At 51.6% G+C, this 26,815-nt stretch overlaps 1 protein-coding gene across 1 annotated transcript in view; it reads right to left on the bottom strand.

Annotated features, from left to right (window-relative positions):
- The window catches only part of RSRC1 (arginine and serine rich coiled-coil 1), a 147,551-nt gene that overhangs the window by 115,219 nt on the left and 5,517 nt on the right, over positions 1-26,815 (bottom strand). Inside the window, exon 6 of the mRNA XM_054166456.1 lies at positions 24,735-24,860. Coding sequence (XP_054022431.1) covers positions 24,735-24,860 — 126 coding nt within the window. The remainder of the gene's footprint in view (positions 1-24,734; positions 24,861-26,815) is intronic.

Below are 26,815 nucleotides of genomic sequence, written 5' to 3'. Positions count from 1 at the left end.
ACCCAGTTGCAGGAGCTTGCCTTGGCCTTGCTGAAGCCCACGAGGTTCAGACAAGGCTGCTTCCTGGGCATGCCCAGGTCCCTCTGGCTGACATCCCCTCCCTCGGGCAGCCTCTGGGACTGTTTCCTATGTGTCCAAAAAAAGCTTTTCATTATTCCTCAAATTCTTTTGGATTCTTTTCTACATTTTCATTCACCATGGCTCAAGACCTCTGTTTTTTTCCTGTTGTGGTACCTGAGTAGCTACAGACAATGAGCAGTCAGGAAAACAGGGCGAGCTTGCTTTAGTTCCCATCACAACCTCCACCTTCATGGAAGTTCTGAGGGCAGCTCACTGAAAAGTTCCATTAAGCACCCCGAGGGCTGGAGGAGGGAGGTTCAAAAGAGCACAAATCGTTTCTGTAGCACCTCCTGCAAGTGCAAGACTCCAAAGGGCTTTGAAAGCCAAATCACAGGCAGAAGATCACCGCAGCTGAAAAAGGCAACCACGGTTTAATAAAGCTCAACAATGGCACGAGCAGAAGAAAATACCAGGTCCAGATGAAGCTATAAATTACAGGGAGGGAAAATGCTGTTATTGAGCCTGGAATGTGTCCAGCCCAGCCGGGTGAGCCAACCTCCTCCTGCCAGGCAGCCTTTCAGGCAAGCACTGGAGGTCAGAACCCCCCGGGTTACGTTTCACTCGGCATATGGCATCTCTCCCAAGGCAAGATCCCCTCTTAGCACTCAGGCCACAGCTCAAATTACCACTTAAGTGGCCTATTGTGAACTAAAGCAGCTCCGAGGGTGACGGGGGGCTTGAACACCTCTCCTGTGAAGAAAGGCTGAGGCACCTGGGGCTGTTTAGTCCGGAGAGGAGAAGGCTGAGAGAGAGGTGATTTGATTGATAAACATTTGAGGGGTGGGTGTGAGGATGAAGGTGATGGTCTCTTTCTGGTGGTGCCCAGTGACAGGCTGGATGTTAGGAAGCACTTCCTCAGGGAAAGGGCCATCAGACACTGGAATGTGCTGCCCAGGGAGGTGGTGGAGTCGCCATCCCTGGAGACGTTTAGGGAAAGAGTGGAGGTAGCACCTAGCGACATGGTCTGGTCGAGGTGCTGGTGTTAGGTCAGAGGCTGGACTTGACAGTCCCAGAGGTCTATTCCAGCCTCAATAATTCTGTGCTAGGACAAGGACCAACAGGTACAAGCTAGAACACAGGAAGTTCCACCTCAGCATGAAGAGAAACTTCTTTGTAGTGAGTGTGACAGAGACCTGGAGCTGCCCAGAGAGGTTGTGGAGTCTCCTTCTCTGGAGGTGTTCCAGCCCCATCTGGATGTGTTCCTGTGTGACCTGCCCTGGGTGATTCTGCTCTGGCAGTGGGGTTGGACTCAATGATCTCCAGTGGTCCCATCAACCCCCAATGTTCTGTGACTGTCTCAAAATGGATTTTGATTGGGGCATGGCAAATTCAAAAGCCTCCAGCAATTCTTTAGTCCTCAGGTAGAGAAGGGTTTGACCTAGAAGAGCCTTCTGTCTATTAGTTCTCCTCTTTGGCTGGCACAAAGGTGCTGGGATTGCCAGCATCACGGTGAAGGTGATTTGCAAACCATTGCCCTCCAGACATTGAGGCCTTGAGCAATGTGGTCCAGTGAAAGGAGTCCCTGCTGACTGCAGGGGGTTGCACTAGATGAGCCTGAAAGGTCCCTTCCAACCCCAACTCATCCCAAGGATGAGTTTTCCTGCATTCTCCACCACTGTACAACAGCTCTTTGCAAACATTTGATTTTTCATCCTTTTCCCTTAACAGAGCCACAGAGCCCAGACAAACCCAACCCTGCCTGCGAACTGTGGCATTCACTGCTGTGGGTCACCAGCAGTATTCATAAACCACAGCTGCAGCAGCACAGCTGCAGAGGTTTCTACCCAGCTCAGTCAGGAATCAAGAAGAGCAAAGAGGAACAATCTACCCTGCATGCTTCCTTCCAGCCCTGGCTGCTGGTGAAACAGATTCTCTTGATCACTTTCTCACTGGGGTCACTGCTGTGCTTCCACTTCATGTTCTTGAAGAAGCTTAGCTCAGAGATCAGACAGTCACTGCAGTTGGACAAGGCTTTTAAGATCACTGAGTCTAACCATTCTCTAACTACCAAGGCTGCTGCTAAACCCTGGCCCTCAGCACCACAGCTCTCACCTTTGAAACCCCTCCAGGGATGGGGATTCAGCCACCTCCCTGGGCAGCCTGGGCCAGGCTTTGAGAACCCCTTCAGTCAAGAAGTTTCTTCTCATGTCCAACCTACACCTGCCCTGCTGCAACTTCAGATGATTACCTCTCATCCTACCATTCATTCCTTGGGAGAGGAGACCAACCCCCCCACCGGCTGCAGCCTCCTCTCAGGAGCTGCAGAGAGCAAGGAGGTCTCCCTCAGCCTCCTCTTCTCCAGGCTGAACACCCCCAGGGCCCTCAGCTGCTCCTCCCTAGCCCTGTTCTGCAGACCCTTCACCAGCTTCCTTCCCCTTCTCTGGACCCACTCCAGGACTAGCAACGACTGAAGCAGAAGCAGAGATTTAGGTTGGCCATGAGGAACAATTTCTTCCCACAAAAGGGTTGTCCAGGCCTGGCCCAGGCTGCCCAGGGCAGAGCTGGATTCCCCATCCCTGGAGGGGTTTCAAAGCTGTGTGGATGTGGTGCTCAGGGCCATGGTTTGGTGGTGCCCTGGCAGTGCTGGGGCAAGGCTTGGACTCAATCCTTTGTCTTTTCCAAGCAAAAGGATTCTGTGATTCTATATTAAATCCAAAATGCACAACAGACTCCTCACAGTGGAGGATAATTTCATAAAGTGAAAAGTAAACAGAGGAAATCTGCTGCTCAGTGTCTGACAAGCTGTGCAACATCCCCACTTGTAGCAGGGACAAATTTCATCTGTATGCCATCAGGAAGCACTATTAAGGTATCTTGTGATTAATACAGAAGAGGAAATAAAGACACAGCTTTATGAAATGGAGCTACATGAGGCCATCTGTGCCAACAACTCCTCAGCAAACAAGAATAAAACTCCACAGATCAAGCAGAGATTTTCATAGCTTCATGGAATGGTTCAGGTTGGAAGGAATCTCAAAGCTCATCCAGCTCCCACCCCCTGCCATGGGCAGGGACACCTCCCACCAGCACAGGCTGCTCAAGGCCTCATCCAGCCTGGCCTTGAACACCTCCAGGGAAGGGACATCCACAACCTCCCTGGGCAGCCTGCTCCAGTGCCTCGTGGTCTCTGTGCCACGACTGCTGAACACCAAGCACCACCCTGATCATTCACCTTGCAACAAATGCCCCAAAGCAGAGAACTACTGGAGGATAATAACAAAACCAAAACAAAAGCCAAGCTGAAGAGAAGACTACCAGCACGCAGACCCCCTTCCCCCCACCCCAAGCACCCACCCACCATGCCAAAGGTTAAGTCATTCAGCCAAGTTCAAAGCTCTTCAAAGAGCCCTTAGATCCAGATAAGCCCATATGGTACCAAAACTCTGTGAGGAGCCAGTGCTTTCCAAGCTGCTTTTCATGTCCAACTTACAGAACACACAGATGCTTGGCACCACTCACAATCCACCCCCCACCCCCCCCCCACCTCAAATTCTCACACCACCTAATGGAGGCTCACCAGTAACTTTCCTACCTCAAATAGCAAGCCCCAAACCCAACCCCTCTCCAGATCCTGCTCCCTTCCCATCACTGCTTGGAAAAGCTGAAAGCCTCCACCGAAAAGAACCCCACCCACCACCACCACCCCAGCTCAGTCCCTCCACCAGAAGTGTTAATTTGCTAATTTCTTCACAGGTAATCAATTAAAATGGGCAAAGAGTGGATAAAATGAGTTGCACTAAACTCCAACAGCTGCTCCAAAGGCATCATTAGCTTCACGAGGGCCATATGCACCCCGAGCAGGGATGGGAGTTGAAACAAATAAGCAGATCTCCTCTCTTCTTTCTTTTTTTTTCCCCCCTGGTTTAACCCAAGTCTGAGGAAATCTGGATTTAATTAGCAGGTGGGCACTACAACTGCATCATGGTGGGGTGGGGGTGGGGGGGTTCTTTTTTCCCCATACACTTATATTTATGAAGTGAGAGAAGATCTGAAGGGGCTTTTTAAACTGGCGTTTATTGTTTGAATGGGAACGTGGGGAGGGGAGGGAGAGGGGGGAAGGTTGCTGCATGCTCAAGTGATTTAAATCCCTTCTAGCTTGAAATAAAAAAAAATAAAAACCAGAGAAAAAGAAAGGGGGGGAAAAAATCATAAATGGTGAAAGAAAACATGTGGAAAACTGTAAAAGTAGAAAGAAGGGGCGACAGAAAGCAGAGACACATACCACGAGCAAAAAGGAAACTACACTTAATTAAAGGCCCACTCCATCTGGAATATCAGCCTAATAAAACCTGAAACTATTAATGTTCATTGTTCTGAAGGAAATGAGGGCAGGGGAGTTTGGGATTGCCCCAGTTACACTGCACTAAAGCACCGAATTCCATCTCCCGGGGCCGACCGAAGCTTCAGCGCAGGGCTCCGATCAAGAGAGATCCTCCAGGCGAGGCTCCACAGGGCTCTGGGCAGCCTGATCGAGGTGAGGGTGGCCCTGCTGACCGCACAGGGCTTTGGACAGGGCAGGGCTTTGGAGGGCCCTTCCAACCCAGACCATTCTGTCACTCTATGATTCATCAGACACTGCTAGGTCCTTTCAAGATAGACCCCCTTGGCCTCGTGTTAAACTCTGTTCTTGTTCTCCAACCTGAAAGGTTGGACTGGATGATCCTTGAGGTCCCTTCCAACCTGGCGTTGGAAAGGGAAAGGTTGGACTGGATGATCCTTGAGGTCCCTTCCAACCTGGCGTTGGAAAGGGAAAGGTTGGACTGGATGATCCTTGAGGTCCCTTCCAAGCTGGTGTTCTATAATCTATAAAAGAGGAGGCAGAGCACAGCACCAGGCTGGCAGCACAAAGGCAAGAGATCTGGTTGGCAAAGAAAAAGCACTCCAGTGGAAGGTCCCAAGACATCAAGAGCATCCCTGGACTTCTGTCATGGGTCAGGGCTGGGCTGGGCACAAGAACAGTGCCAGAGGCTCCCCAGGAACCCCTCTGTTTCCCAAAGGGAAGAGAAAGGGCAGAAGGGAGAGAGGCTGATAGGCTGGGAAAGAACTAACCCAGCTGGGATGGAAAGAAGAACAATGCCATAGGATAGAGACAGAGAGACACAAACCAACATGGAACCCAAGCCCTGTGGCAAGGATGGCACCACTGGCACCACTGATGCTGGGGGCAGGCACTGGGCAAGTCCCAGACTGCACTCAGCAGCAGAGGGGAACCAGATTCAGGCACAGAGGGATGGGGATGGAAGGCAGAAGGGACAGAGTCCTGCTGGGACAGCAGCCAGGGAAGAGGCTGGACCCTGGGGATCCCTCAGCTTGCTCCTGAAGATGCCCTCCATGGGCTGCAGTCCCTGGGTGAGCACTTGAGGCTCCTCTGTGCTGTCTGCTCCTCCCCACAGCTGCCCCTTCCTGCCCCCCAAGGTGTGGCACAAGCTGTGGCAGTGCCCTTGGTGTGCCCAGAGGCAAGTCTGAGGCAGAGGCTTTCTGCCCCCCAGCCCTTGGCAGGAGCTGTTCCCATCAGCTTCTCCCTGCTAGCAGCAGCCCCTGGCTGTGCCAAGCTGCCCTGAGCTTCAGGCAGTGCCTGAGTGAGCAGGGCCTGAGTGAGCAGGGCCAGCACCCAGCAGAGCTGCTGCTGGGCCAGCTCAGAGCACAACACTCCTTAGTATCTCTCAGTTGACACAAGTCTTCATTATTAGATCATTAGTTCAAACATTATTTATTTAGCTTATTATTAGCTCAACAGCTGCAAAGCAAATCCCCAACCAAGTCAGGGCACTTTAATATCTCAGCAATAAATCAAGAGTCTGGGGAAGCCCAAGGAAATCCAACTGCATTCCATCAAACCTGGATGTTCACCTAGGCAATAAAGGCAGAGTGCAAACCCACCACTGACTGCAGCACAGCCACAGGGTCCCCTTCAAAGGGTATTGAGAGAAACTCTCTTGTTTAACTCAGCATCACCACAAGGAGCAAAAGAAAACCCCACAAACATGGTAGGAGGTGTTGGAGAAGGCTGAACAAGGATGAGCATCAGCTGGAGCTGCTCAGAGTGCAGAAGGTACCAATGCTATTAATATGTAATGAAAATATGGCCACCCCTACACAACATTTCAGGTCAGGATTAGTCTCCAGTCTGAAAGTGGTGCATTTCAGGAAGTTAAACATGGATAATATGAGTGAGAATATGGAAAGGGTTGAGTTGGAAAAGAGCTTTAAGGTCATTGAATCCAACCATTCTCTAAGTCAAACAAGGCTGGATCCAAACCCTATCCCTCAGCACCACAGCTCTCACCTTTGAAACCCCTCCAGGGATGGGGATTCAGCCACCTCCCTGGGCAGCCTGGCCAGGCTTGGAGAACCCTTCCAGGGAAGAAGTTTCTTCTTAAAGTCCAACTTAAACCTCTCCTGGTGCAACTTGAGGCCATTTCCTCTCCTCCTGTCACTTACTCCTAGGGAGCAGAGCCCAAGCCCCACCTGGCTCCAGCCTCCTCCCAGGGAGCTGCAGAGAGCAATGAGGTCTCCCTAAGCCTCCTCCTCTCCAGGCTGAACACCCCCAGCTCCCTCAGCTGCTCCTCCCCAGCCCTGCTATCCAGACCCTTCTCCAGCTTCGTTGCCCTTCTCTGGACCTGTTGCAACTCCTCAATGTCCTTCCTGGAGTGAAAGGCCCAAAACTGAACCCAGTGCTGAAGGCTGGGATTTGGGGATTTCTGGCACACAGAACAACTGGGTGAAAGGCTTCCATCCAGCTATGCAACTGCAAACTGTTCCACCCATTAGTGACACAGGAGAGGATTCTCTTCCTACTTCATTCTTTTACACTCCCTAGAGGTCAGTTAACTGCCCCAAACACTACAGAATCCCAGCTGGTGGGGCTGGAAGAGATGAGGAGGAAAAGCTGAGAGCCCTGGGGCTGTGGAGCCTGCAGAAGAGCAGCCCCAGAGGGGAGCTGAGCAATGCTCAGCAAGAGCTAAAGGCTGGGGGGCAAGAGGCTGGGGCCAGGCTCTGCTCAGTGCTGCCCAGGGACAGCACAAGGGCACAAACTGGAACCCAGGAGGTTCCACCTGAGCAGGAGGAGAAAGTTGTTTGGTGTGAGGCTGCTGGAGGCCTGGAGCAGGCTGCCCAGAGAGGTTGTGGAGTCTCCTGGTGTGGAGAGCTTCCAACCCCCCCTGGGCACTGTGCTGCTGGGAGTGCCCTGCTGGAGCAGATTATCATGGACTGGGTGACCTCCAAAGGTCCCTTCCAACCTCACCATGCTGGGACTTGGGGACTTTTCAGGTGTTTTCAACTTTGTTCTCTCCCCACTTCCATCATTTCTTGCTCCCAATCAAGCCACCAGGTCTTTGGGGCTGAAATTCTACTCTGAATGCTCACAGCCATGCAGGCAGCAGACCAAGAGCTCCATCCCTGTCCTTGATTCCTATCTTAAGTGACCTAAGAGGAGGTTAACTAACCACAGGCAATGTAGATGTCACCCTTCCTCAGGTGAGATGATCTCATCTCTACCAATTTCCTCTGCTCCACAGCTGCAGCACCCTAGGAAGTTGCTAACTTTGGTTACCAGGCTTCAGTTTCAGAAGATGCACCAATCCTGTGGTGCTGTCTCCTGACTGGAAGCCAAGGTCTGCAGTAAGGTCAGGACTTCATTGTATTATTCAGATAATTCCATCTTGTTAATTCAGCTGCAGCTTGGGAACACTCCAGACCTCAGGTACTTAACCACAGTCCTGAGGAAAGCTTTCATCAGAGTGCTTGAGATCTTTATCCTCTTGCCTGAGCCACAAAGCTCAGACTTCTAATGCTCCTGTGAGGAACAACTGATCCTCACAACCTCACTCTGCCACCCCTTCAAGCAACCCAGATTTAAGATCAGAGCTGCAATCTAAGGCACTTCCAAAGCCTGTGGCTAGAAATCTGAGGATACAGAATCACAGAATTGTGTCAGTTGGAAGAAACCTTTAAAGACTGAGTCCAGCCCTTGGACTTGATGGTCTCAGAGACCCATCTGAATGATCTGCTGGATCCCATGAGCAAGTACCTGCTCAAATCAGAGGCTGCAATGAGGTGGAAGTTGGGCTCTGCTCCCTAGTGTCAGGGGATAGGAGGAGAGAAAATGTCCTGGAATTGTGCCAGGGGAGGGTTAGCTTGGAAAGGAGGAAAAGTTTCTTCAAGAAATTGCTTCAAGAGTGGTCAGGGCCTGGCAGAGGCTGCCCAGGGGGGTGGTGGAGTCCCCAGCCCTGGAAGGGCTCAAGAAACTTGGGGCCACGGTTTAGTGGCCACGGTGGTGTTGGGTTGATGGTTGGACTAGATGACCTCAGAGGGTGTTTCCAACCCAAACAATTCCATGATTAGTTTACATCTTATTTTCTGCTTCCCTGATCCCCTCATTGAACCTCTTCCCTCTCACACTAACATCTCATGACTAGATGCTGGCTTTTCCCCCCCACCCCAACTCTTTCAAAACCATTAACTCTTTTCCAGCCACTTAAACTTTAACCACAACCTGAACAACTCCTTTTTGAAGCTTATGTTTTAGCATTCAGTGACCAGCAGTGCCCTTTCTGTGTGGGTGTGGAGCCCAAGGAGGCAATGCTGACCTCTCTTTTATTAGCCTACAATTTGCTCGCCGGTGTTTCTTTAAGCTGCAGCAATGGCTCTTGTAGGCTGACACCAACCCACAGATGGTTCTGATTAGGGCCACCAGGACAAGATGCTGCTCTCTGAGAGCTCTTTACCTAATGGGATGTCACATTAAATCTGACACTGGGAGATAAAATAACTAAACACTAATTAGAACATCTCCGAAAGGTCGTTTCCAAGCCCCAGCCCCCACCTTCCCAATGCAGTTATTGACTGACATCCATGGAGGGATCAGCACTCCAGCAGGCAGCACCAGGCCAGCCCCAGGCACAGATCCAGGCTGGGTGCAGAGTGGGTTGAGAGCAGCCCTGAAGAAAGAGACTTGGGGGTGCTGAGCAGCTTCCCCTGAGCCAGCAGTGCCCTCATGCAGCAGGACAGGAGAGGGGATTCTGCTCCTTGCCTCTGCTCTGCTGAGACCTCACCTCCTATCCTGCCTCCAGTTCTGCTGTCCCCAGCAGGAGAAGGACACAGAGCTGCTGGAGAGAGGCCAGAGGCCACAGAGATGATCCAAAGGCTGGAGCAGCTCTGCCATGAGGACAGGCTGAAGGAGCTAGGGGTGTTCAGCCTGCAGAAGAGAAGAATCTAGGGGAACCTCAGAGCTGCCTGCCAGTACCTGCAGGGATCCTCGAGGAAGGCTGAAGAGAGACTGTTCCTGAGGGTGTCTGGAGAGAGGACAAGGAGGAATAGATTGAAGCTGAGGCAGAGCAGGGCTAGACTGGAGCTGAGGAAGAAGTTTGTCAGTCTGAAGGTGATGAGACTCTGGAAGAGGCTGTGGATGCCTCCTCTCTGGGATTGTTCAGGGCCAGGTTGGGTGAAGCCTTGAGCAACCTGGGCAGGAGGGTTGCAGTTGATGATCTCTGAGGTCCCTTCCAACCTGAGCCATTCTATGACTGCTACACAGCCTTCTTCTGCCAGGAGATGCCCATGACTACACCAAGCTGTCAACATCTTGGAGAGAGCTCCCCCCACCTCTGGTAAACATCAGCATTCGATGTGCCTGCTCCCAGCTTCCCCCCTTAATGCTTCACCGACCAGCTCCTTGGAGGCAGCCTCTGTGCAAGCCCTAAACCGCTGCCTCTGGGGCGAAGCTTTCCCTGGGCAATCAACGGGGAGGCAGAGGAGGTGCCCGCGGTGAAACGCTGCCGTGCCGTTTCAAGCTAACAAATGAAGGAAGAAAGGTAGGAGATGGGAACAGATGCCACTACACTCGAGCTGCTAAAAGGGTCTGCTGGAGGAATATTTGCTTTCCAGTCAGGCTAATGTGCGAGGAGCAGGCCGAGCGATGAAAGAGCAGCGAGTCAGATGCAAACCCAAACACCCTGACAGGCACAATTATTCTACTAATTGCTAATGAATACAGCCAGGCAGCTTCAAAAAGCCAAACTTTGCTTGGACTACTTCAGGTTCTGACCTCTGCAGGAGCAAACTGCATTTCAAGCTCAAGCCCACCAAAACTGATTAACGGCGCCAGCCAAGGCCAGCCTCCAGTGGAAGCTTTCTTCCTTCCCTTCCCCCCCCCCCAATCTATCACATGGCCCCAAGGATAGTTAAATGAACCTTAAAATGGCTACAAACAGCTCAATGACTACACAGACTCCTGCCAATTAGAAATAATTAGGCAGTCATTTTGGTGGTAAGTCTTTTTAAGTGCATACATAATGATGCAATGATGCTGATTAGCGAGCTCAGAGGAGCGGCGCTCAAACAGCCGGGCTTCATTATGCCGCTATCACAAAGCCTCTGCACAGCTCTGTACTTCACCTTAATGCAGTTAAAAAATCCACTTCATTACCTCCAGTAATTAATCCTCCATTAATTGCAGGAAGAGCCCAGTTTACCCTGCTTCGTTCCTAATTATCTTATAAATAGTTATGGTTCTAATTAATGTGTTCATTAAGCTGAGCCTCTGTCTCAAAGCCCCGCTCAGAGCAAAGGTTCTGCTTTGGAGAGAACGAGCCCTAACTAGCCATAAGGTGAGGCCATTTCGGTTGTATTTGCTTTTATTTTAGTATATTCAACCTCCTAATTGGCATTTAAAATCTAATTTGGAAGAACTTCAAGAAGACTACAGAGCAGAAAAATAGGAAAAGGGTTTGCTGGCCTTTTTTTCCTCCCCCCCCTTCCACCTCCCCCCCTCCCTCTCTCCCTTCTCCAATCAAGAAGCTGTAAGAGAGGAAAAAACTTTTAGCACATCTTTTTGATAGCAGTCTGCTAACAGATTGGTTTGGGGTTGGTTGGGGTTGGTTTTCTCGCAGCGCTGTGCCACAGCTTCATTTAAATTCTGTTGCAATGTAGCTTATCCCTGCTTGCTTCCATACAAAAGCAGCAAAAGAAACTACAGAAGAAGGAAAAGGGGGGGGGGGAGCCCCAACCACAAACCTAACAGTATATGCATAATTTAACACCCCACACACACACACATCCCTGCCCTTGCCTTCATTTTCCAGGCTACAAATCAGCAGCTCAGAACTACAAACAAATTGGAATCACTTATTTGAGCTGAGCATCAAAATCCAAGCCTGTAAAGGCAAGGAGAGAGGCTTGGGTTAGTTTGCTTTGGTAGGGGCTGAGCTGATCCTAGGGAAAACAGCGGTGAAAGGGAGCTGAAAATCACAGTTCTGAAGGGAAATGCATGTTGAAAACATGGCTCCAAGGGCCTGGGGAGGGAGGCAGGAGAATTGGAAGCTTTCTCTGCAAAACCCAACGCAATCAAATGTTCTGATTGTTCTGTTGTAGACACAAATCTCTTTCACAGAAGTGGCCACGAAAGGAAGGGACCTCCAGGGATCACCCAGCCCAACCCCCTGCCAGGGCAGGGCACCCAGAACACATCCAGGGGGGTTGGAAAGGCTCCAGAGCAGACTCCACAACCTCTCTGGAGCCTGCTCCAGGCTCTGCCACCCTCACAGGGACAAAGCTTTCCCTCCTGTTCCCCTGGCACCTCCTCTGCTCCAGCTTGCCCCCAGTGCCCCTGGTGCTGTCCTTACACATCCCTGAGCAGAGCCTGGCTCCAGCCCTGCACATCTTTATCCCCAGCCATGAGGGCAGCCCTCAGGCTGCTCTGCTCCCAGCTCCAAGCCCCAGCTGCCTCAGCCTGGCCTCCCAGGAGATGTTCCACTGCCTGCAGCAGCTCTGTGCCTCTGGGATGGACTCTCCCAGGCAGTTCCCTGAGGTCCTTCTTGAGCTGAGGGGCCCAGAGCTGGACACAAGATTCCAGCTGTGGCCTCAGCAGGGCAGAGCAGAGGGGCAGGAGAACCTCTCTGACCTACTGACCACAGCCCTGCTGATCCCCCCCAGGATGCCCTTGGCCTTCTGGGCCACCAGGGCACATTGCTGGCTCCTGGCCATGCTGCTGGCCACCAGCACCCCCAGGTTCCTTTCCCCAGAGCTGCTGTCCAGCAGGGCAGTCCCCAACCTCTCCTGCTCCATGAGGTTGCTCTTCCCCAGATGCCAGACCCTGCCCCTGGCCTGCTTGGATTCCATTCAGTCTCTCCCTGCCCAGCTCTCTCTGGAAAAGAAAAAGATTCTACAAAAGAGCCATCAGACTGAACTGCCAAGTAATAATAAAGTAGATACTAACAAATATTCACTTCCTAGCCTTCCCTCCCCTCAAACATACATTTAAATACCTCTCTCTCTCTCCACTCAACACCAGGGAAAGTAAGTAGTTCAATGCCAACTCCCTCTGCTCTTTCCAAGCAGCCATTTTTGCTCAGCTGCCTCCCCCTACCCCCAGACAAAACAAGCAGCTGGCACATTTTTCCCTGATGTGATCACACATGTCACGTCAAATGTTTTGCTCAGCCAGCTACTTCAGCACTGTTTTAACAGCAAAAGGATGAAAACTCTACATGTGTCTGAAATTATCACTTTCTGAGGGGTAATCTTTTCTTCCCAGCACATCACACCTCAGTATAATCCAGACTGGCCAGGGCCAAGTGCAGCTTTGGCAGCAGCTGTGGTAGGGCCCAAGTTTTACACCAATAAATCCATGGAAAGAGCAACTGAAGCTCCAGCAGGTTTTCATCCCCTGCAATCTCATGCAGATCTGCTGCCCTGCTGGAGAAACTGCCAACAGCCCCTGCTCAGCACCTTACCCCAGCATTAAAATTGGCTTTCACCTTATCCCAACTTCAGTGCCCCATGCTTGACCTCTTGTCCCCACCCAGTGTTCTTCATGCAGGAGCATTTCAACTTCCTTCTCTTGCTGCTCCCTGGGAGAAAGCAAGAGGGAGAGCTTTCAAGAGCCTAGCAGAGGGCTATGAAAATGCTGAGGGGCCTGGAGCAGCTCTGGGAGCAGCAAAGGCTGAGAGCCCTGGGGCTGAGAGCCTGCAGAAGAGCAGCCCCAGAGGGCAGCTGAGCAGAGCTCAACAAGAGCTAAAGGGAGATGGCCTGAAACTGTGCCAGGGGAGGGGTAGGCTGGAAAGGAGGCAAAATGTCTCTGCTGCCAGAGTGGTCAGGGATTGGCACAGGCTGCCCAGGGAGGTGGTGGAGTGCCCATGCCTGAAGCTGTTCAGAAAACCAGCACCAGAACAAGGGGACAGAGTCTCAAGCTGTGCCAGGGGAGGTTTAGACTCGAGGTGAGGAGAAAGTTCTTCACTGAGCGAGTCGTTCGTCATTGGGATGTGCTGCCCAGGGAGGTGGTGGAGTCACCGCCCCTGGAGGTGTTCAAGGGGAGACTGGATGTGGCACTTGGTGCCATGGTCTAGTTGTGAGGTCTGTTGGGACAGGTTGGACTTGATGATCCTTGGGGTCTCTTCCAACCTTGGTTATACTGTGATACTGTGAAACCTGTGGCCATGGCACTTGAGGATATTGGTTCATGGCCATGGTGGTGCTGGGTTGCTGGCTGGACTGGATCATCTTGGAGGCCTTTTCCAACTGAAACAATTCTGTGACTCTATGCTTCTATGACTGCTGTGCAAGCTGCTCTGGGGGCACCTGCACTAGCAGGGATCTCCAGAGGTCTCTCTCAACCCAAAGCACTTCTATGAGACTCTGCTGCTGCCTTGTGCTACTAGACAGGGTGGAAAGTGGCAATGAAAAGCAACAAAGTGTTTCTGCTCAGTTCTAAGGGCTTGTGTTCCTCATTTTGATCATCACATACTAGCAACTAACCCTGGGAACAGCAGCAGCTTAGAGAGCACTCAGCGAAGGCTTTATGTTACCAGCCCATCTTTAAGACATCTGCTCTAGGTTGGTTTGTATCACTGCCTGCAGAAACATGAGCACTGCAGCTGAAGGAGTAACAGCTCTGGCCAGGAAACAGAATCTGTGCTAGCAGGGGGGGAAAAAAGGAGGATTAGAAGTAAAGATACAGAATATAGACCTCAGAAACATTCAGGCTGGAAAAGACCCTCAGGATCTGGAGAAGAGAAGGCTCCCAGGAGACCTCCTTGTGGCCTTCCAGGATCTGAAGGGAGCTACAAGAAAGCTGGGAAGGGACTTTAGAGGGTGTCAGGGAGGGATAGGACTGGGGGGGATGGAGCAGAACTGGAAGTGGGGAGATTGAGATTGGCTGTGAGGAAGAAGATATTCCCCAGGAGGGTGGTGAGAGCCTGGCACAGGCTGCCCAGGGAGGTGGTGGACAATTTTATGATCATCAAGTCCAACCCAGAACCCTGCTCTGCAGAGGTCATTCCCTAAACCATATCCCCAAGCACCACAGCTAAATGACCTTTACACACATTCAGGGCAGGTGACTCCACCACCTCCCTGGGCAGCCCATCCCAAGGCTTGACCACTCCTCCTGGGGGGGAAAAAAGACCACCAAGTAGTTTAGAATGTAGACACTGACACATCAGAGTCCATCCTCTGCTGAGGGAAATCAGATTCCTGCCTTTGAGTGCCTGCTCCCTGCCAGAGAACTGAAGCACAAAAAGGAACTAAACCCTAAAAAAGCCTCAACTGCAAGCACATCCTTTGCCAAAGGGAGAGAGAAAAGGAGTTTGGGCAATGAGCAGCTCAGATGATAACACAGACCCCAACCTGCAAGCACATCCTTTGCCAAAGGGAGAGAGAAAAGGGTCTGGGGGCAATGAGCAGCTCAGATGATAACACAGCCCCCACCCTGCACACATCCCCTTTGCCAAAGGGAGAGAGAAAAGGGTCTGGGGGCAATGAGCAGCTCAGATGATAACACAGCCCCCACCCTGCACACATCCCCTTGGCCAAAGGGAGAAATCCAAAGGGTCTGGGGGCAATGAGCAGCTCAGTGGATAACACAGCCCCCACCCTGCACACATCCCCTTTGCCAAAGGGAGAAATCCAAAGGGTCTGGGGGCAATGAGCAGCTCAGTGGATAACACAGCCCCCACCCTGCACACATCCCCTTGGCCAAAGGGAGAAATCCAAAGGGTCTGGGGGCAATGAGCAGCTCAGTGGATAACACAACCCCCAACCTGCACACATCCCCTTTGCTAAAAGGAGAAGCAGAAGGGGTTTGGGGCAATGAGCAGCTCGGATGATAACACAAACCCCAGCCTGCAAACACATCCATTGCCAAAGGGGGAAATAAAGGTTAAGAGCAACAAGCAGCTCAATTCCTAAGCCTTCCTGTGTACACCACACCTGGGCTGCTTTGGAACACAAGTTTACACATAATTAGACTCCATCCTCAGCTCTAACCAAGCAGCACTTAGGTAGACACATCTTTAAGGCTTTTTGGTGTTTGAGGGGGGTTTATAGCAATGAAAGGCATCAAAGCAACTGTCACTAGCAGCTCCTTGGCCTTATTGATAACTTAAGGGCCCTTGGCATTGCCTTGTGAAGTTTAATTTCCCACAGTGGTCAATTAGATGCAGGGAAGGTGCTTGGTGGTGGGTTGTTGCTCCAGGACATCTTCAGGGCTGCTCTATTTTTGCCACCAGAGTCAAGCAGGCAAACTGTTCAGCTCCCCCTTTCCCTCCCCCCCCAGTTACTACAGCTGAAAAATATTTGTAGAGGCTCCTGGTGAGACAACCTTGATTTGGTCTGACTAGGAGGGACCAAAGGCCAGGGCTACCCCCACCACACTTTCCTCCTTGGCCACCCAGAGGGGAGGAGGGGATGGAAGGAGAAAACCCCTCTGTTCTAACTGCACTGCCAGGACTCAGCTGCCAGCTGAGTTAACCCCAGGACAAACCTGTGACACACCAAGAGCCCTAATAAAACCTGCAGGGATTGATTTATTGGGGGGAGGAGGGGGATGGGGGTGAGAAGAGGAAACAGGATCTGAGGTGACCCTCCACAGAGAAACTGAAGAGTGCATCAGCAAACTGAGCAAGCTGGGTTTTGCTCCTCCTTCCCTGCCCCAAGCCTTCATTTGAAGTTCAAGAAAAGAAACTGGAGCAACCCCAAGAATAAATCCAGGCTGGGTGGAGAATGGACACAGAACAACCCTGAGGAGGAGGACTTGGTGGTGCTGGGGGTGCAGAGCTGGAGAGGAGCAGGCACTGAGCACTGCCAGCCCAGCCCCAGCCTGCCCTGGGCTGAGCCCCAGCAGTGCAGGCAGCAGGGGCAGGGAGGGGATTCTGCCCCTCTGCTGTGACCTTCCCTGCAGTGCTGGGGCAGCTCTGGAGTCTTCAGCTCAGCACAGGCAGGGACCTGGTGGAGCAGGGCCAGAGGAAGCCACAGCAATGCTGGCAGGGCTGGAAGCCCTCTGCTGTGAGGCCAGGCTGAGAGAGTTGGGCTTTGTCAGCCTGGGGAAGAGAAGACTCCAGGGAGACCTTAGAGCAGCCTCCCAGGATCTGAAGGGGGCTACAGCTACAGCAGAGCTGGAGAGAGGCTTTAGACCAAGGCATGGAGTGACAGGCTGGGAGTGATGGTTTCAGACTGGAAGACGCTGGATTTAGGAGGAACTTCTTGCCCTTGAGGGTTCTAAAGCACTGAAAAGGTTGTCCAAGGAAGCTGTAGAGGCTCTAAGCCTGGAAGTGTTGAAAGTCAGGTTGGATGAGACCTTGAGCAACCTGCTCTAGGGCCAGGTGTCCCTGCCCATAGCAAGGGGATTGATAGTGGATGATCTCTGAGGTCCCTTCCAAGCCAAACCAGTCTGGGATCGTGTGATACTGCAACAGCTGAATTAAATGCACATGGACCCAAGACTCCAAAGCTCCCCTTCCTCACCAGGGAGAGGAGAGAGAAGCCTGCAACACCTACATGGATCCCTTGAAGGGTTCTGAGGGTCTGGCTGCAAGTGAGGATGTGAATTTGGGCAGCAAGAACAGGCAGCAGGTCCCAGCTTTGAAGCAGCAACTCCAGTAGCTGCTCCCAGATGAAATAAAGAAGCACTGAAACACCCCCACTGAAACAGCATTGCTTGATTCCCTCCAGGACTTTCCTCTGCTTCTTGCCTCCATTTCCAAAGCATTTTATAGCTTCAGACAGCTTTCCAGGCCTGGCTGACGAGATGCCCCCAACCTTGTTCTTCACAGCTGTCATTTCTTGTTTCTCACAGCAGACAGAGGGAGCCAAGCAAGTCCCCTCTCCACCCACAGCTCTCAGTCAATGCTGCTCTTGTTACTCAAATTCCACTTCCTAATTCCTTCCATCTTCTTCCCATCACACAATAAACTCATACTGCCTGACACTGGCAGGAGGGAGAGTCCAGAAGACCTTCCCCCCTGCCCCAAGCCCTTCCTTTCCCACAGGCCATAGTGCAGCAGCCCTGGAGGTTGGCTTACAGTTGGACCTGGTGACCTGAAAGGTCTTTTCCAACCTTGCACAGTCTATGACAGCTCTCATCAGCTATGCTAACACTCCCACAGGCAAGACCTCTACCCTACATCCCAAACCAGCTCCAACTTCCACTCCATCCAGCTGCATTATATTGAAATATCCTTCACAGGGTCCTCACAAATCACTCCCTTCAATCCACACAACTGTGATGATCTCTGCCCACTGCTGGAGCCACTCCAGTCCACTCTCCAACCTCTGCCTCCAGAAGCTGTCCAGCTCGTAAGGCTACTCACAGTTTTCCTCTCTACCTGTCATTGTCTCTTCTACCAGGCACTGCTGCTGAGGTGTCTGCCTCAGGATGTACACCCCTTCATCTTCCCCTCCCCTAAAGGCCTGCATTTTCTCTCCAGAAGGAAAATTCTTCCTGAAGAAGACTCTTGAGAGGAGGTTGAAGCAAGGTGGAGGTTGGGCTCATCTCTCCAGCAGTAAGTGATAAGAAGAGAGGAAACAGCCTCAAGTTGCCCCAGGGGAGGTTGAGGTTGGACATTAGAAGAAACTTCTTCACTGAAAGGGTTCTCAAAGCCTGGCCCAGGCTGCCCAGGGAGGTGGTTGAGTCTCCATGCTTGGAAGTGTTTAAAAGAGGCAGAGCTGTGGTGCTGAGGGCCATGGGTTAGCCCCAGCCTTGGCAGAGCTGGAGACTGGGTGGACTGGATGACCTGAAAGGGCTTTTCCAGTCAAAGCAATTCTATGCTAATGAAAACTCACTCTGTAATCTCTGAGCAGCTCTCCAGCAGGGTGTACTTACCAGGACAGACAGAGCCTGAACCTCAGAGGAAGCTCTGCACAGATTGTGTCCTGATCCAGCACTTGGTATCAGCTGTAAGATCTGAGAGGGCAGGGGTTCAGTTTGGAAAGACTAAAACATGAAGAGAATCAGAGAATCACTGTGGGTGGAAGAGACCTTCAAGATCCAAGTCCAAGCCTTCCCCCAGCACTGCCAGCTCAGCACTGAGCCATGGCCCTCAGCACCACATCCACACAGCTTTGAAAGGCCTCCAGGGGTGGGGACTCCACCAATGCCCTGGGCAGCCTGGCTCAGGGCTTGAGAACCCTTTTAGTCACCAGCACCACACTGTAACAACTGCAGCATGGGAAAGAGGAGAGACTGACTGAAGGCAGCCCCACTCCTGTCCACCAATCCAAGGGATACAAACCCAAAAGCATTCATCTGTCCAAAGTCTCCCCAGCAGCACTGCCCTGTGCAATGCTGACTCTTCACTGGGGCACTTCCTAGCAGTGCTTTGGATTTACTTGAAAGCAGCAAGCTAAAAAAGGGAACTCTCCCAGACCAAACCCCCACCCCCCACAGAGCAAGAGATGCCTGACCCTTGCCAGTGCTTTGAGTGCAGATCAAACCCAAAGGCAACAATCTCTAACTTCAGGGCAAGTTTGTCCTCATGCTCAGGTGGAGCCTCCTGGGTTCCAGTTTGTGTCCACTGCCCTTTGTCTTCACAGGACACCACCAGACAGAGCCTGGCCCCTGCTTCTTTCCCCCCCAGCCTTCACATGTTTGTAGGCATTGCTCAGGTCCCCTCTAGGGCTGCTCCTTTCCAGGCTCAACAGCCCCAGGGCTCTCAGCCTTTCCTCCTCACAGATATGCTCCAGCTCCTTCGCCATCCTCAGTCTCCACTGGACTCACTGCAGCAGCTCCCTGTCCCTCTTGAACTGGGGAGCCCAGCACTGGACACAATACTCCAGATGTGCTCTCACCAGGGCACCTTGACCTACTGGCCACATTCTTAAGGCACCCCAGGACACCATTTAAACATTAAATCAGCCAGGAAACAGAATGAAGAAATGAGATGTAACCATGGTGCCCCACACACATGTGGAACCAAACATGTTCCAGCACTTCCTTCACTGCCAGCTCAAAGCTCTTGGCATCACAGAATGGGCTGAGTTGGAAGGGACCTCCAAAGGTCACCCAGTCCAACCCCCTGCACTCAGCAGGGACATCCTCCACTAGATCAGGTTGCCCTGAGCCCTGTCCAGCCTCACCTTGAATAAATCCTACACCCAGGATTAATTTACACATGGTAGTTACCCTTCTTAGGTAGGTAAGCTGGGGAGGGGTCTGGGGCACAGCCCTGGGAGGAGAGGCTGAGGGAGCTGGGGTTGCTTAGCCTGCAGAAGAGGAGGCTCAGGGGAGACCTTCTTGCTCTCTCCAACTCCCTGAAGGGAGCTTGCAGCCAGGTGGGGGTTGGTCTCTTCTCCCAGGCACCCAGCACCAGAACAAGAGGACACAGTCTCAAGCTGTGCCAGGGGAGGTTTAGGCTGAAGGTGAGGAGAAAGTTCCTCCCAGCAAGGGAGATTGGCTATGGGAATGTGCTGCCCAGGGAGGTGGTGGAGTCACCATCCCTGGAGGTGTTCAAAAAGGCTTGGATGTGGCACTTGGAGCCATGGTTTAGTTGTCAGGAGGTGCTGGGTATTAGGTAATAGGTTGGACTTGATGTCTGAAGTCTTTTCCAACCTGATTGATTCTAGGATTCTGAGTTACTCCCCTTAGGTAGGTACTGACTCTTACTGTGCCTGTCTTGGAGCTGAACTGCCTTAAAGAGTTCTCAAAGCAGCAGTTTGAAGCTTAAAGGAAAGGGAAAAAGCCAAAACACTTTGGGGGGCAAGAAAAAGCAAGTGTCTGTTTAAAGGCAATCCTGGTGACTATTTAAATGCTCTCCAGAATTGCCTTTAAATATTAAATTGAAATGAAAATTAAATATTAAAGGCAATCCTGGTGACTATTTAAAGGCAATCCTGGTGAAACACTCTGCAACCACAGCCTGGAACCAAACCAAGGAATCAAGGTTAACATCTTGGGCTTAATTCTATTTAAAGCTCCTCTGAATTAAAAGGTTTGTGGTCCCAGCTCCTGCTGCAAAAACATCTCCAGCTAGGACCAACTTGCAGAACAAGTGAGAAGCTCACCAGGAGCTCTCAGTGTGCTCTTGCAGCCCAGAAAGCCAATCAGATCCTGGGCTGCAACAGAAGTGTGGCCAGCAGGGCCAGGGAGGGGATTCTCCCCCTCTGCTCAGCTCTGCTGAGACCCCACCTGGAGTACTGCCTCCAGTTCTGGAGCCCCTATGACAAGAGGGATCTGGAGGTGCTGGAAGGTGTCCAGAGAAGGGCCACAAGGATGAGCAGAGGGCTGGAGCACCTCTCCTGTGAGGACAGACTGAAGGAGTTGGGGCTGTTCAGTCTGGAGAAGAGAAGGCTCTGAGGTGACCTCATTGTGGCCTTCCAGGATCTGCAGGGGGCTACAAGAAGGCTGGGGAGGGACTGCTCAGGATCTCAGGCAGTGATAGGACTGAGGGGAATGGAATGAAGCTGGAGGTGGGGAGATTCAGGCTGGAGGGGAGGAGGAAGTTCTTCCCCATGAGAGTGGTGAAGCCCTGGGATGGGTTGTCCAGGGAGGTGGTTGAGGCCTCATCCCTGAAGGTGTTTAAGCCCAGGCTGGCTGAGGCTCTGGGCAGCCTGATCTAGTGTGAGGTGTCCCTGCCCATGGCAGGGGGGTTGGAACTAGCTGATCCTTGTGGCCCCTTCCAACCCTGCCTGATGCTATGATGCTATGAAGTGGCAGGGAAAGCTCTCCAAACATTACCAAGCCTCTCTCCACGTAGAAATTCTCTGCAACCTGAGCTCCCCCCCAGCCCCAGCCCAGAGCAGCAGAATATTCTAATAAGAACTCCCCTAATCTTCAGCCAGCAATCACTGCAAGCTGATATTATTATTATTCTCATTTCCTTGAATAATATCCATACTCCAGGGCCATTTTGCTCCTCATATTCAATATCTTGCACGCCTGCTATCAAGATTCCTTTCTTCATATCCTGTCACAGTATCAATCACTGCCTCCTGTCCACTCAATCCCCCTTTGATTTATCAGCCCCCGTCTCGCCGGACTCCATAACTCGACCCAAACCATTTTAGTGAGACAGTGACAAATAGCACCCAGGATCACATCAACCTGTTCCACTTAGTAAACTCAGAAACAGGAACTGTGACATCTCTGCATAAGTATTTCCATTCTGTTCCCCCCCCTCCACCCCAGACTGATGTATATTAATGAGGAGATGGGATTTGAAATGCTTCTCCCTACCATCAGCATCTAATATGATCAAATTAGGAAATGGGATGATTTATTAAATTCTGCAGAGCTGGAATATTTCTTTCCCTTTTTTTTTCCACCTCCCCCCCTCCTCCTCCTCTTCTTTCCCCCTGCCTGCCTGCCTGCCATGTGTGCTTGGAGAAAGTGAAGCTGTTGCTTTCAATTTCCCCACCGAGGATCTCCTCCGCCGCCCCGCAGACGAATTATTGGCTTTAAAAAGATTGCAGGGAGGCAAAATGTTATTAAGCAAATGCTCAGTAAAACAAACTCAATCGGGTTTTAAACCCCCTAATTTAATGTAAATCTGGGTGGTTTGCCTGAAATTCAGTTTGTGATCTTATTAAGGGCCCTATTTGCATCCTACCAGCTTGCTGTAGGACAGCGTTCCGTTTACAGCCTTACTCGGGAGCCCCACTTTTGTGACTCAGAGGGGGGGAGGGAAAAAAAGGGCTGGATCTCCAATAAAGCAGTGATAATAGGCACAAGTTTTCATAGCTCCTGAGAGACAGCACCAAAACAAAACCAAATTACCAGTCTCATCTTAGGTTACAAACCAAGATCCACCGAGCGCTGCCAGCCCAGCGCCAGCCTGCCCTGGGCTGAGCCCCAGCAGGGTGGACAGCAGGGGCAGGGAGGGGATTCTGCCCCTCTGCTCTGCTCTGCTCAGACCTCCCCTGCAGTGCTGGGGCAGCTCTGGAGTGCTCAGCACAGACAGGGACAGAGGAGGCCACAGCAATGATGGCAGAACTGGAAGCCCTCTGCTGTGAGCCAGGCTGAGAGAGTCAGAGCTATTCAACCTGGAGAAGAGAAGGCTCCAGGGAGACCTCAGAGCAGCCTTCCAGGATTTGAAGGGGGCTACAGGAGAGCTGGAGAGGGACTTTGGACCAAGGCCTGGAGTGACAGGATGAGGGCTGAGGGCTTCAAAATGAAAGAAGCTGGATTTAGATTGGGCATTAGGAAGAAATCCCTCCCCAGGAGGGTGCTGAGGCACTGGAACAGGTTGCCCAGAGAAGATATGGAGGCTCCAAGCCTGGAGATGTTCAGAGCCAGGCTGAATGTAGTCTTAAGCAACTTGGTCTAGTAGGAGCTGTCCCTGCACATGGCAGAGGGTTTAGAACTGGATGATCTTGAAGGTCTCTTCCATGTTGTTATTGTGTGATACTACAACATCTGAATTAAAGGCACATTTGAAGGGACCAAGGACTCTAAAGTTCCCCTTGCTCACCAGTTAGAGAGAGAAACCTGCAATACTCACATTGATTCCTTAGATAGTTAACAGAGCTGCTCAGGCCTTGAGTCAAGAACCTGCTTTAGCAGAGGGGTTGGACTAAATGTCCCCCAGAGGCCCCTTCCAGCCCCTGCTGTTTCATGACGTCCTGGCAGTGGTACTCTGCCCACACCCCAGCAGCATCTCAAAGACAAGCAGCACAGAGCTGAGCTTTTTACTGCTACTGGAGCCAGTCCAGAGGAGGCCACAAGGATGATCCAAGGGCTGGAGCACCTCTGCCACGAGGACAGGCTGAGGGAGCTGGGGGTGTTCAGCCTGGAGAAGAGAAGGCTCAGGGGGGACCTTAGAGCTGCCTCCCAGTACAGGAAGGCTGCAGAGGGACTTTTCAGGAGGGTGTCTGAAACAGGACAAGGGGGAAGAAACCAGAATCAGTCAGGTTTGATTTCCCAGCCTGCAGAACAGCTTCCCTTTCACCTGGGTTTGAACATGTCACTGTTTCAAACACAATTAGCCAAAGAGTGAATATCTGCAGGAGGGTTGCTGCAGACAGCACAGCAGCTTCCCTGCACACAGCTCAGAGGCCAAACACACTCAGAGAGCAGTGAGAGACTTCAGATCACCAAACTGCCACTCCAAAGGCACTGCAGCAATAAGTGTCCAGGCAACTATTCTAATGAAGAGCTGTGAATAAGTCATGAGAGCAGCAAAACAGAAGACTGGCTTTCAAGAATGATTTTTCAGCACTGAGAGGCAACAACTCTACTGATTAGCTGGGGGTGGGGGTGGGGGAAATAATGCAGTCAGGTGTGTGAGTCAACTCTTTGTGCACACACACAGAGTCACCTGGCTGATGCTCTGTACACAGCTTGGATCTGCCTGAGAGCCTCCATTAAATTCAGCATCAAAATGCCAGCACTCCTCCTGACACCCAGAGAAAACTTCATCTCATGTCTTCCCTTCCTGAACTGCACAGGAAAACAAATGGAGCTTCTTTAATTACAGGAGCAGGAAGCAGGTTTTTTCTAACCCCATTTGAAGCAGCTGCTTGAGATTTAAATACTGGAATTGTTAATAGAAGCCTTAAGGTTGGGAGAGACCTTGAAGATCGAATTGGGGAGTGGAAACAGTCATTTACCAACCAAGCTATGAACAGCTTCAGTACCTAGAGTGTTTATGGGGGGGGAAAGGGGCAGGAGAGGGAGGGCAGGGGGAAGAGGGGCAGGAGAGGGAGGGCAGGGGGAAGAGGGGCAGGAGCAGGAGGCAAGGAGGCAGAATGTTTAAGTAGTAAGACTGAGCCCAAGAGGACTTCATTAATGTAGGGTTGGGGTTTGGGTTTTTTTGCACTTGATCAAATAAAAACCCATTAAAAATACAAAAGATATCTTCAAAGCCAATTTTCTACCAGTAACAATTTCATAGACTGGTCTGGGCAGGAAGGGACCTCCAAAGGTCATCTAGTCCAACCCCTAGCTCAGAAGGATCTCACATTAGGAAGGGTTTCAAGTGACACAGTTCAAACAGTCACTTGCAAGGAGTTGGAGTTGTTCAGCCTGGAGGCTCTGGGGGACCTCAGAGCTGCTTTCCAAGAGCTGAAGGGATCCTGCAGGAAGGCTGCAGAGGGACTTTTCATGAGGGTCTCTGAGTCAGGCTAAGGGGAAATGGTTTGAAGCTGAGGTAGAGCAGGGTTAGAGTGGAGCTGAGGAAGATGCTCTTCAGTCTGAAGGTGGTGAGACACTGGAACAGGTTGCCCAGGGAGGCTGTGGATGTGCTCTCCCTGGGGGCTGGCCAGGTTGGATGAGGCCTTGAGCAACCTGGGCTCGTTGAGAGGTGTCCCTGCCCAGGAACCACAACTGAGAGTTGAAATTCATGTTTTGAAGCAGCACAACACTCCTCCTCTTTGCTAGGGGGAAAAAACCCAAACCAACCAACCACTCTTACCTTCTTGTCCTGCTTTTTGATCTTGATCTCTGGGACCTGTAGGATTTGCCCCTGCCCCTCGACCTGCTGCGGCTGCGCTTCCTCCTGGAGCCGTAGGAAGAGCTGCTGCTGGATCTGTGTCTGCGTCTGCAACAAAACCAAGCTGCTGCTTACACACAAAGACCCCAACCAAAACCAGGCACAGAGCCCCTCAGAATGCAATTAGAAGGGACACAAACTTGTGGGACTTCTGTGTTCTGCTGCAGAAGCCTCAGATGCTACTGTCACGACGGTCAGACTGCCAACCCAAATGATTCCATTGGGCTGGAGGAGGTAACCCCCATGCAGATGGGCAATGCCCACTTCCAGGAGCTGAGACTCTAAGCTAGATGCAAAAAGGGTAGGTGGAGAATCAGAAGTCAGCTGGTTAGCCTAGAATCAGGCACTGCACCCCCAGGGCAAAGCCAGGAGCTCAACTCAGCTGTTGATGGTTTCCAGCCTCCAGAGCAGCTCCTGCAGCTCCTCACCTCCTTGTCAAACTTCATGGAATTATTAAGGTTAGGAAAGATCTCCAAGATCATCAGGTTCAACCTTCTGCCCAATACCTCTAAGACCACCAGACTAGATTTGATGTTGGAGAAACATTTAGAACAGAAACCCATCATGGTGATTGGAAGCTCTCCAGAGAAGATGGCTCCACAGCCTCCCTGGGCAGCCTGTGCCAGAGTCTCAGCACCCTGGCACTGAAGAACTTCTTCCTCAGCTCCAAACCATTCCCCCTTGGCCTGGCTCAGACCCCCTCAGGAAAAGTCTCTCTGCAGCCTTCCTGCAGGATCCCTTCAGCTCCTGGAAAGCAGCTCTGAGGTCCCCCTGGAGCCTTCTCCTCTGCAGGCTGCACAGCCCCAGCTCCCTCAGCCTGTGCTCAGGGCAGAGCAGCTCCAGCCCTGGGAGCATCTCTGTGGCCTCCTCTGGACTTGCTCCAACAGCTTTAAACTGGGGAGAGGGACAAATTCCAAACCTTAATCTCAACATTTCCCCTCCAACTCCTAAACACCTAACTAAACAATCACAATCCTTGTGAGAACCTTCACATTTGTAGCCTTTATTGTGCTTAATTGTTCTTCAAACCTAGCACACATGGAAACACTTCTGCAGCTTAGGAGGTGGTGGAAGTGATGTGAGCTCATCTAGGATAAAGGACCAGGTGGGTGATGGACCAGGAGTGCTGCAGCAGCCCACACTGGAAGAGGGATGGAAGGGAACTGCTGCAGAACAAGCCTTCACCTGACACAGGAACACAATGCTCCTGCTAAATCCAGAGCAGTCACCTTACAGCCTGCTGCTTTTCATTCTTAGGGGTCAGGGATAAACCCAGCAGGATCCCAGCATGTCACACTGACTTACAGCCTGAATTAAGGGCAAAGCAAAGGTGCCAGCCAGATCCTAAAATCAGACACTTTCCTCTCTTCTGGATTCAATTTAAGTCAGCTGGTGCTGGTCCAGGCTCTAATCTGCCTCAGAGCTGTTTTTATCTGTGAGGTAGCCATGCCTGCACTGGACTAAAGGGATTCATGAAGCTGCATCTCATCAGCATCTTGTTGGCATCGAAGCCCACATCATCTCCTGGTGTCCCCTAAGGGCTGTATGGAGATGCTAAGCAGGAACACAAGAAAGAAGGGATAAAAAAGAACCAAGAAACATCCACAAGCAGCCCTGTCCCTCACTGACATCCTTCTGCCAAGTAAAGGCTTGGCAGGAGCAGTGTGGACACAAGGAGCATTTGACAGGGCAGGTGGACACAAGGAGCATTTTCCAGCTCCCCTGGAATTCACAGATACATAGAATGGTTTGCATTGGAAAACTCAAACCCAAAGCTCATCCAGCTCCATGGGCAGGGACACCTCCCACCAGCCCAGGCTGCTCAGGACCTCATCCAACCCAGTCTTGAACACCTCCAGGGAGAGAGCATCCACAGCCTCCCTGGGCAACCTGTGCCAGTGTCTCCCCACCCACACTGGAAAGAATTTCTTCCTCATCCCCAGTCTCAATCTAAACTGGCCACCATCTGTTCAGATTGATTCCTCATGATCAACCCAAACCTT

The sequence above is a fragment of the Dryobates pubescens genome, chromosome 13, assembly GCF_014839835.1.
Source record: "Dryobates pubescens isolate bDryPub1 chromosome 13, bDryPub1.pri, whole genome shotgun sequence".
Taxonomy (NCBI): Eukaryota; Metazoa; Chordata; class Aves; order Piciformes; family Picidae; genus Dryobates; species Dryobates pubescens.
Note: the sequence above shows the minus strand (reverse complement) of the source record. Positions and strands in the feature narration are given on the sequence as shown.